The 11,613-nt window shown below is 46.8% G+C and overlaps 1 protein-coding gene across 1 annotated transcript; it reads left to right on the top strand.

Annotated features, from left to right (window-relative positions):
* Positions 1–197: 197 nt before the first annotated feature.
* LOC144739190 (LIM domain only protein 7-like) lies at positions 198–11,066 on the top strand (the record flags this gene model as incomplete). The annotated part of the gene is made up of 21 exons (XM_078622164.1): positions 198–337; positions 725–1,325; positions 1,645–1,935; positions 2,106–2,220; positions 2,669–2,830; positions 4,122–4,306; positions 4,405–4,468; positions 4,723–4,773; positions 5,020–5,061; positions 5,719–5,745; positions 5,974–6,080; positions 6,264–6,350; positions 6,647–7,080; positions 7,238–7,288; positions 8,627–8,685; positions 8,802–8,960; positions 9,262–9,445; positions 9,548–9,799; positions 10,329–10,437; positions 10,872–10,974; positions 11,044–11,066. Coding segments are annotated over 21 exons (3,246 nt in total), but the record flags the coding sequence as incomplete, so codon positions are not given.
* Positions 11,067–11,613: the final 547 nt, after the last annotated feature.

An 11,613-nucleotide genomic window follows, 5' to 3' on the forward strand; every position in this document is an offset into this window, starting at 1 on the left:
GGAGGTGAGGCAGGAGGAGCCTAAAGCACACAAATAGAACACCTTCAAATGTAGCCCTTTCTTTTTTTTTGCACACTTCTTATTATTTTTCTCTTCTACTGAGCAGTTTCCCCTGCAAACACAACCAGCTTGATATGAACCTGTCTGCAGCTGGTATGAAATGATCCCAGAGGTGATCTGGGCTTCTTTCTCTGCAGGACCTGAGCAAATGGAAGAGCCGGCGCAGGAGTGTCAACTCTGATATAGTGAAGAAGAAGGAGGAAAGGGAGAAGATAGAGCAGCTCACCTTCGGCAGCAGCAGAAGATCTAAAACCTTCAAAGAGATGGAAGAGGACAGGTAAAGCTAACACACCTCATCGTACATGGTGTATTGATAAGGCACAGATAAGATAAGAGATACTGGCTGGTTCCTTTGCTTTTACAATAAATACTGAATTTGTCCCTCTTTTTAACCATCGGAGGAGGAATCTTTGCTTTTCATGAAAAGGTAATTAGACAAATGTGTGTTTTTTCGGCATTGACCACTACAGGATATCGAAGTGAGCCATGAATGACAGTCTGTGCCATTAGTGTGGATGTGTACCCTCTTGTTTTAACCTGTTCCATGTACTTGTCCCATTCATCGACCTACATTGCCTCATTTCAACCTGTTTTATAAAAAAGTATCTATCACTGTCCCCTTTCACCCGTTTACCCCCGTCTCCTCCTTCTCGTGGGTCAACAGAGAAATCAGACGACAAAGCAGCGTCGGCAGTCGTCTTGGATCCCTCTGCTTTGACGAAGACGAGGACGTATTCGCCGTCCCTTCCCCCCGTACCCGAGCCCCTCCCACCAGGAGCTTCACCACTGACGCGCCTTTCCATCCGGACCCCCTTGAGCCTTGTCAGGAACGCGACAACCCCCCAGCTGCATCCCCAGCTGACGTCGTGGTCAGTCGCACAAGCAGCAACACCATCGCTCCCGCCAGCCGCAGCTCTCCATCAGCTGCACCCGCTGTGAGGAGTCCGGTACACACCAGCACATCCAAGACCACTGAGGAGACCACAACCACAGTCTCCTCTCGTACCTCTGTACAAGAGCTGCCAGAGCCGAGGCGCCCGTTGTCGGGCACACAGCCTGAGGCCCCTTCCTCTGGTTCCCTGAGCAAACAACAACCGCACCAAATTTCAATGGAACCCAAGCCTCCAGGGGTGTCTCGGGTTTCTGCCTCCCTCCCCAGGAGCTACCAGAGACCCGATCCGAGTGCACGTCTAACCTCAGTTGTCACACCGAGACCCTTCGGGACCCAGCCGTCCCGCATCACCTCTCTTCCCCGGACCTTCACAGTGAGTTTTGTTTTTGTGCAGCTCAAACTGACACAGAGTTGGTGCATCAGAACACAGGAGGCTGATTTAGCAGCAGGAGCTAGTCATTGGACAGGTACAGTGCGATCTGATTACGATGTAAATAATGAATGAGTCTGGTGTTTTCACGAAGCTAAGTCAGCAGAAAGAGCTTCAGCTTGCTTATATTTATTACAATTTGTAAAATAAAAGATGTTCAATTCGCTCACTCCCAAAACACATTCACCAACAGATTAAAACATCTTCAGATGAATATATTCATACATTATTTCATACATTATTTTACATCTTTTTCCCATAGACGGACAACACCAGCAAACGTGTCAACGGAGACGTTGACGTTTCCAAGAACTCATCTGTGCCTAGCCGCTACCAGCAGTTCATGACCTCTGAGGACGAGGATCACTCTCAGTCCAGCTCCGCCCACAGCAGTGAGGACGAAGAGGAGCAAGAGGAGACGGCGGGAAAAAGTGTCACCTCCTCCACCACCACCACCACCACCACCACTCACACTCAGAGCATCTCACCTGCCCCGCTTCTGGCCAAGAGTGAAGCCCCGCTCATTCCTGCTCCAGTCAACGACACCAGCCAGGTATTCATATACATTTGTCTGCTCGTTGCCATCAAATCAGCAGCCGTAAATTATTCATACAAGGCTTTCCTGTCAAAGACCACCAGCCAACACACAGGGCTTGTCTTCCAGGGGATTAGAGCTGGATGTCAAACTCATGCTTTGGCCGTGTTTGTGAACTGTGTTTGTAGAAGAGCTGCTGTGAGATGCGGATCAGCCTGAACCAGAAGCCCAACAGCAGCAGAGACTTTGGCTTTCAGGCAGCCTGGGACTCAACAGGCGCTCATGTCACGTCCATCCAACCAGGTAACAGCAGAAAGACCTTCAAACAAAGTACAAGTGTCCATGTGCACCCAGAGGGGTGTGGACACACTGATCCGATCCCTCCCCTGGGACCAGCTCTGGGTCAGATACATTTTACAACCAGACACTGCTGCGTCGTTGTCAGCAGGTTTTTCAGTCCACTGCAGCAGCAGACCTATGTAGGACAACACCTATCTGGGTCACATCTGTTGGGCCTGAGCCTCTTTTTCTACTCCGTCCATTCCCAGCATGCATAACAGCACAGGGGTGTAAAAACCTCCAGACACCCCAGAGCAGACGCATTAGACCGCACACTGACAGTAAAAGCTGTCGAAACTGGAAGATGCTATGCGACATATCTTAACTTTGGATAATACACCAAGATGTGTCACGTCAGCGGTGGAATCTGGAAGCAGCTTCGGCTCTGAGGCCAGTCCTCTGTCTCACCCAGGCAGCCCCGCCGAGATGTTCCAGCTGCAGCCAGGGGACGAGGTGCTGACGGTCAACGGGCACCAGGTGGCAGAAATGAGCTACACAGACTGGAAGGCCGGCATGGAGGAGGCTCTGCAGGGGGGCTGTTTGGTGATGGATATACGTCGTCACGGCAAGAACAGTGAGTTCTCTGGACTGCATGTGTGTGTGTGGCCTTGTTTAACAGGAAGACCAGTACACTTGTGGTGTTTGACCCGGTTTGTTTGACTCCACAAGTATCGATGGCTTGTTTGAGGTGTCGGGGAGAATGGAGCACTGACTGTATCAAAGAACCTGATGAACCATAAACACCCTCACAGTTTTTTTAATGGCCAACAGGGGACGACTCCACAAGTTGTATGATTATGTGGAAGGGGAGGTAATGACCGTTGATCTCCCTTGGACACACTTTCTTAGCAAGTGTGTTTCTTTGGAAAAAAAAAAAAAACAACAACAGCACAGAAGTTTTTTGAAGTCATGGTTCAGTTTGAAGTACACTATAAAGATGAAGCAGGATGTTTTTTAGGGCCTGACTACCTTGTTGCTGCTATAGTCAGTCCATCGCAGTCACCCTGCAGATACACTCAGTTCTGGATCTTAAAGAAAAATGAACACCAACCTCATGGTTCTGATTCTTACATACAGTCTGTGGTTCAAAGTGTTGTGGTAATGTGCCTTCCTTCACATTCTATCGTAAAATTTGTGTGTGTGTGTGTGTATTTCACAGCTAGAGATGAAAAGGGAATGAGACTCTATAAGGGTTGCATTCCTGTCCTGATAGTGCCGCTCACGCCGCCTGCGTTGCTAAACAGTGTTGACACTTTAAATTGGTCCATAAAGTCTTGTGAAATCATCCGTGGATGATCTGATGACAGCTAACCGGTGACCGTGTTCCTGATCTGATGAGGAGAGAATGTTTATGGCGTTGTCCTCTGTGTTTAGTTCTGTTTTTCTTCTCCCGTACTGTTGTCTGTGTACATTTCCTCTGTTAGTTTCTTCTTTTTTTCTTTTCATCCCCCTCTCCACTACCTCATAGGGGAACTAACCTAGCTGTGACCCAGGGACCTCTCTTTTCACAGTGTTAATATAACAGGCTTACTTGTTCCAACTGCATCAGTATCACTTTACACCACTGGTTCTAACACACAGTGCTTTATAAAGCCGTTCCAGTGGTCGTGAGCCTGTTAGAAACACTGTGTGGGTTTATAAAAGCTTTGATAAGGTGCATGGCTGAGGAAGGTGGTTTCTCTGTCACCCCCTGTTCTCTATAACAGCACCATAACAGCAACCTTATCCCCTGCTTTATAATGTTCTCTGTGTAGATAGATAAGTGTTTGTATACAATACTACGATTGTGCTCACACACGCACAGAAAACTTGTGCTTATACGTGCAAACACGTACAATTTTTGCTGTTGCATTGTCTGCATTCAGACTGGGACAGAGACCAACCTTCCCCGCCATTTAAAAGCCATAAGACCATCAATCTGACCAGTGTGGGTCATCCGATACTTGTAGGTTTCCCTGCCGCACACACCGTCAACTCCAGCCTGGATCTCACCTCACACATCTCCAGGGAAACGCAGCTATCCGCAAAGGCCCCCACCCACGCAGTCATCGTAAGTGACCCAGAATCCCACCGACTGACGAATTCATTTTGCCAGGTTATGTTGCATCTTAGCCTTTTTTATAACCCCCCCGGCATGTCTTTGTGCAGGATGTGGCTTCAAACGGAGTTAATGGCGGTTTCCGTGACGAGTCAGTGACCATGAGGAACAAAGGTAAAGAGCCAAGCACACACTCAGAAAGGTTATGATATCGATCTGATGAATATTTCTTGTTCTGACAACACACACACACACACATAGTGGGTGGGAGTTTGCTCACACATTTGTTAACACGGGCCAATATTACTGACTTGGATAACAGTCACAATGTTTTATAGTAATATGAGGTTTGATTTCCCCGTTCAAACTTGTGTTCCTCTCCCGTTGTGCCTCACTGTATCCTGTTTCCATCTCTCATGTAGAATCAGAACCCATATCTTTGAAAAACTTAAAACGGAGGTCAGAGTTTTTTGAACAAGGTAAACTGGTCAGAGCAGCAAATTGCTCTTCATAATAATAACAATGTCTGTGGAGTTTTAGTGGCTGGGTTCACTGTGCTTGTGTCTCGCAGATCCAAGAGGTTTCTGCATGTTTCGTTTCCTATCTGTCCCATCTCCATGCCCAGTTGGAATGTAGTTGTGTAGGAGTGATTGATTCTTCTGTGGCTGTGGTTGACTGTCTGGTTTGGGAGCGTAACCCTGTCGCTGTGCCCCTTCCTCCTTCAGGCTGCTCAGAGTCCAGTGTCAGTGCGCTGGTCTACCTCTGTGGTAAAAGGCTGTAGTGTGCCGTGACCTCTCACCCCTCAGCACCGACATGCTGTTCAGGCACACTAGTGGCATTATTGGCCAACATGTTCACACAAATGATTTGTGTCCTCTTCCAAATGATCTGTTTTTAACTCTGATATTATAAGACAAAGGTACAATTGTGCTTTTCAGCAACATTTGAAGGTGTGGTGGCTGGACAGCATGTCAGTTATTCTGCCAGCAGACAAGCCATTGCTCGTCTTGTGTTTATGTTGTGTTTGTCCACCTTTCAGGCCGCCCAGGCTGAATCTGTGTGCATGCTGCTTCTTTCTCTTTGTTTGATTGATCAGTCGTGTCATCTCAGTCTGTATATTGACGTTTCACTATTCCCACTGTTGGTCTGCTTGCATGGTAAATTCCTACGATGTGGTAATATCTCCTAGTGGGTGAAATTTGACCTTTGTTGCCTGAGGCATGTTGAAACCATCAAATACTGTCGTTGGTTTTAAATGTCACATCCAATAATGAATTGGTGCTTGACCTAAAAATCAACATAAAACTTTAATAAGCCTGTCAACGTTGCGTTGATGTGGCCTGAAGCTTGACTTGTGTACTTGCCTACTCTGCCCGATCATGTCAGAAATAACACCAAGATGATTTTCTTTCTTTTCTTTTTAGGATCGGAGACATCGGTACCAGATGTAAGTAGTATTATCTGTGCTGATTGCTAATTTCTATAATTGCAGAGGTTTCATGTTTCATAAGTTTGCTTGAGTAATTCCTCAAGCATCCATAGGCAGGTTTTATTTGTTGTTTTTTGGTCATTTATTTATGTTGTATGTTGTTCTTTGAGAGAAAAGCAGTGTGTTTGGGCAGCTTCACTTCACTGAACATTACAAGCGTGTGTCCTTTTTATGTCCTCGCTGTTTTTAGATACCTGTACCCCAATCACTCCATCTTCCAGTCGCTGGTCCTGGGACCCGGAAGAGGAGCGTAGAAGACAGGAGAAATGGCAAAAGGAGCAGGAGCGCCTCCTACAGGTTTGTTCATCAAATTATTAAAGCTCACATTTGTCTTATTTTCTGACATTCAGTCTGTCTGTTGAAGCTACATTTACCTGTTTTTAACTAATAATTTGTGTGGTGTGTAGGGGGGGGTTGTTTCAATGCATGCTATTAAAGGGCTTGACCTCTTGACCTCTGACCTCCTGCCCTTATGCTTAGGAAAAATACAAGCGTGACCAGGAAAAATTGCAAGAGGAGTGGCTCAAGGCTCAGGAGGAGATCACCAAGAATGTTGACCAACAAGAGGTGATAAAAGTGCACCTAAAGGTTTTGTAGCCTAATACCTGGACAATATCTTGTGACTCATTATAAAAATGTGTGGCTCTTACGATGTTATGGAGTGGTAATTCACTCATGATTTGAATCTCATTTCATTGAAATCAAAGTGAAAATGAATGTCTAGACATGTGGTTTCCACATGACATGTGACATGTTTGAGATCAGTAAAATCCCCCCCTCTGATGGTAATTTGGGATTTAGGAAACACTTACTTGTAGTGATGTGTTCTCACATTTCCTCTTTTCTCTCCTGATGTTGTTCAGCCAGGGAACCTGGAGGTGAACAACCACAGCATGAACCCACTCTCACCCCTGTCTCCCATCAGCCAGTCCACTCCCCCGCCATGGGAGGAGGAGGAGAGAAAGAGGAGGGAGCAGCAGGAGAACCAGAGACAGGAGGAGGAGAGGAGGAAGAGGGAGGAGGAGGAAAGAGAGCTTCAGCGTCTCCAGGAGGAGAGGAAGAGAAGAGAAAGGCAGGAAGATGAGAGAAGGAAGAGGGAAGAGGAGGAGCGGGAGCGTCAGCAGCTCCTGGAGGAGAAGAACAGACAAAGACAGGAGGAGGAGAGGAAGAGGCAGGAGGAGGAAGAGCTGAGATGGCAGAAGAGGAGAGAGGAGGAGAGGGAGGAGGAGAGGAGGAGGCAGGAAGCTGCAGAGCAGCAGTTCAGAGAGAGGCAGCGCGCCTTGGAGCAGCAGCAGTGGTCAGTAGAGACTCCTGTCATCTTTGTCGTCTGTCCATCGTGCTGACGTTAATAACACGTGCAAACCGGTGCAAAACGTAACCTGCTTTACGTCTGTGCTCTCCCATAACACCAACTAATGTGTCTGCATGTGCTTTGTCCTTCATCTGCACCAAAGGACTGCTGGCTCCCATACGTTTGCCAGTTCAGAGCTGTCCTTTGCCGACAGGTTAGTACAGGAGAGGATGTGTTGGCTGCAGATCACATTGTTTCACTTTGAACTTTTGTGACTCTCTTTGTGCCACTGACCCTACATTTACATCACGTTCCTGAATACAGCACTGACAATACTAGGCCATGTCCACACGGAGACGGAACAGGAATGGTTTTTAAAAAGCCGGAATAGTCGCAAGAAATGTGTGTGTCCACACAAAACCATAGGTGGTAGCATATCCCAGGCTAACGCTGCCACAGAAATACACCATAAACGGAGAATAAGACATGGAGCTTGTGCCCAGAACTCATGCAATGTAGACAAACATAAAAAGAAGATGGTGGACAATACAGATCAGACTAGAGACTTTTGTGTGGACTGACGATCATGCTCATTAGTAACGTGGTGATCCACCGTTGTTGTAGTTGTTGTTGGCGGTTAGCACATGTGGGTCAGAGGAGACGTGGACCTCTGGTGTCATTGTGTCAGGAAAGATTTGTTGGTTGTATACACAGAAACCCAAAGGCAGCGTCTTCAGATTCGTTCACTCTGGGACCCGGTATTCAGGCTCCAGAACGCCAGTTGCACATGGACGAAACGTCCAAGAGCCTAGTCAGCACTTATGTTTACTCAGGAGGGAACGCACACAACAAGCACCTGGCTGCTAGCTGCAGCTGGTGTTAGCCATGTTGCAAACAGTCAAATAGTCTCAAGTCACGAGGGTTTTACAAGACAAACCTGTGCTGGCTTGGAAATGGTCCCATTACAAACTGACCCTTTATATAAAAAGGTGATACTTTTACATGCTGAGCACAACAAGACATTACAATTATCACAAATGATTATCATATTTTAGGAATAGTAGCTTCGAAAAGAAGCTTCCTTCACAGTTCACCTCACCTTTAATTTTCTCACATTCTGCTTTCTGTTCATGTTTGTTTTCACAGCATCTCACCTCATTAATACCCAACCCTGTCGTGTGTTTGGTAGAAACCAGAACTCATTGAAAACAATGAAAACATGTTTTCTGTCTAGCACAGTATTTGCTGTGCAGCTAATATTTCCAGGTGCTTGCTCCATCTAAACAGAAGTATTTTAACAATACCACTTTTTGTAAACTATCATGAGAGTGCCTGCTTGCAGTCAGCTCTTCAGAATTTGCATTTTTTTTAAAGAATGTACGACTTTCAAATGTTTTTCCTCTGTGTGAAGTAAATATCATGGGCGTAACTGAGCCAACAACCTTCATAAAAATAATTTCTTTGGATCAATTTTAAATACGGCCTCAAAAACGAACCGGTGGAGTTTGAAAACTATACGTGTTCTTTTTAATATTGTCTGTTTGTTTTGCAGGGCCAAGTCCAAATCATCTCCCCAGCTGGATGAGGAAGAGGAAAAGCCTCAGCGCAGAGGTCAGTTACTATAATTATGTCCACTGAGTGAACAGAATGGTGCTGGCAGACATGAACATACATCGTGGGTTGGTGGATTACACCCACATCCACATGCTGGCTGTACCCTGCTGTAGGTGTGTATGTACAGTGGGGGGGCATGGCTCACTGGCTGCTGGAGGATCAGTTGAGAAGTACACATGACAAACAGGCCCAGAGTGAGAAGGCTGCATCAGAGCTGGAGATGGAGAGGAGAAACATCCTCAGTGCCATGAGATACAGAGAACCAGAGAGAGGTGTGCTCTGCCCGCCGCGCCCACTCTCCATTTCATCTAAAATCATCAGTCAGCTGAATCACTTATTTTCTCCAAATCTGAGATGAGTTTGATTAATAGCTGATCAGCCAGTTTCCAGGCTCAAAATCGAATTGCACCTACAATGATTCTTCAGTCGCGAGCTGCAGTGCATCCTGATATTATGATTTTCTCAAACCTGCATATTTCATTCATTCTGCTGTCTTGTATGGCTGCTTTGCCACCTGATTCATGGCATCCCGTTTCACACTGCATGTTTGATTCATGTCCTGTCTGGGTGTAGTGACAGGTGGTGGCGTGGCTGACAGGAAGAGTCTGCAGCCCTTGACGCAGGCTGAGCTGGAGCGCCAACAGATCCTGAATGAGATGAAGAAGAAGAATTCGCTGCTGACAGACAACAGCTGGATCCGCCAGCGCTCCACCAGCTCTGTCACCAACAAGGAGGCTGACATGCCGCCCATGCGCAGGTACTTCCTCACAGATAACGTAGTCATGGTGTGATGGTGGTTGGTTCACTCTCCTCACCACTAACCAGCTAACGCGGGCGTGGCATGGGTTTGGCTTTGCAGAGGAGAGTCTCTTGACAACTTGGATGCCTACAACTCCTGCCGCTCATCCTGGACACAGAGGAATAACTCTCACATGCAAAACGACTCTCGGCCTCAATCTGCCCTCGCAGGCAGTTATTCTTTTTACGGTGGCGGGTCAGGGCCGCGGCCCAGCTCTGCAACTCTGCCCTCCTCCTCCTCTATGGGCTCCCTCCGAGGCAGGGCAGGAACCCCCTCATCACCCTGGTCGCACCAGTCACCTTCTTCCCTGTCGCCCTCCTCTCTGTCACCCACCACCTCTCCAGAGCCCACGTCAGAGGCTGGTGTCCCTCAGCAACGGAGCAGGTAAACTCAACAGTGCTGCTTCACCTTGTGCTCCTGACAGGCCGCCACTAACCCGTCACTGGTATACGGGGTCACTGATAGGCTGGTGGTGGGGGGGTAAACCATAACGTGTGTGGGAATAGTGCAACACTTTTCTTTAGTGTAAAACTTCAGAAGTGATGGAGGTTTGCGTCTGACATCTCCAACCATCTTCCATGAATATGTTGTTTTATTTCCTGGTTAATGTTTTGATTTTAGCGTTCAACTGTAAGCTTCCATCCTCCCACACTGTCATTTCACCATCCAAAAAAACCCAAACCAAATCTAACAAGATACACAAGAAAAAAATGGAAAAAAACACCCTAGTATACCATTGTGTGTCTTTGTGTGTGTGTGTGTGTGTGTGTGTGTGTGTGTTTGTATTCATACATGCGTCACGCATGTGTGAAATAAACAGCTTGTATGTTCTGTAATCCAGGTCAGTGAGTGGCAAGAAAATCTGTACGTTCTGTGACACCCCGCTGGGAAAGGGAGCAGCCATGATCATCGAGTCCCTTGGGCTCTGTTATCATTTGGGCTGTTTTAAGGTGAGACTCGTGCTCCTGTGTGCAGGAGAACGTTGGCCTGCACTGCCTCTTCCAGTCCTAACTGACTATCCTAACCTAAACGAACCCTATAGTGTCAGATTTATTCCTCACTCGCTGCAGACGGTTTAATCTAAAAGGTCATGATCTTCTACTTGTGAGCACTGCAACAATATAATTGTCTTAATGTGGCAGAAGTGGACAGAAAACCAGCCCCTCGCTGTCTCTCCACAGTTTCCCGTTTTGTCTCGTGATTCGTCCTGAAACGTCCCAACATTCTGATATTTTACATTCACCGTGTCTCTGTTGTCCTTCATTCATTCACTCCTCCCGGTGGTGCAGTTTTCTTCCTCTCATCTCTCTCCCTGTGGAACCTTTTGGCTTCGTTTCGCCCCGCTGGCTCTCTCCTGATGTTTACCTTCTCTTAAACTCCATAGTGCATCGACTGCAAGTCTGACCTCGGAGGTTCGGAAGCTGGCGCTGAAGTCCGAATACGAAACAAACAGCTGTACTGTAACTCCTGCTACATGCGATTCAAAAGTGAGTACTGATACAGAAGGTGTGATATGTGGGTCCGTCCTCTGACGCCATGTTGCTGTTCTCTCTCAGCTGGCCAGCCCACCGCTATGTAACGTGACTGTACTCCAGCAGATTGATGAAGAGACTACTTGTGACAACAACCCGTGAGCACTGACGCTTCGGCTCATTGCTCGGACTTTGCGGAAGCATGAGGAAAAAAACCACACTGAATCCCAAAGGAGAGAGAGGAGCATTTTACAGCGTGTGGTTGCGAAGGGGAAGTTTTCAAGGCGGTTGTCTATCTATCTATCGAATGTGTTTCTATGATATTACAGCTGTATAAAGTGTAAGGGTCCTGCATGCAGCACAGTTGTAAACGTTTAAGCAATGAAACTAGTCAAATTGTTATTGCTATTCCAGACAGCTTTTTTTCTCCAGAGTCCAGTTTTACAGATATTGTGAGAGTTTTTCAGGAATCCCTCTGTTTCTTCATGCTTCTTTCTCATAATATGAACATGTTGGTTGACCGAGGTATCCCATTCATGTCCATGTGCCTTTTTGTTTGCAAACCGCAGAAATAATTAAGATTATCAGCTTTAGCAGCATTTGAAAAAAAATAAAAGCACACACATCTGCTTTGGTATGTCTGGTGGTAGCAGG

Source organism: Lampetra planeri, unplaced genomic scaffold (genome assembly GCF_965212315.1).
Source record: "Lampetra planeri unplaced genomic scaffold, kcLamPlan1.2.h2 scaffold_1361, whole genome shotgun sequence".
NCBI classification, from domain to species: domain Eukaryota; kingdom Metazoa; phylum Chordata; class Hyperoartia; order Petromyzontiformes; family Petromyzontidae; genus Lampetra; species Lampetra planeri.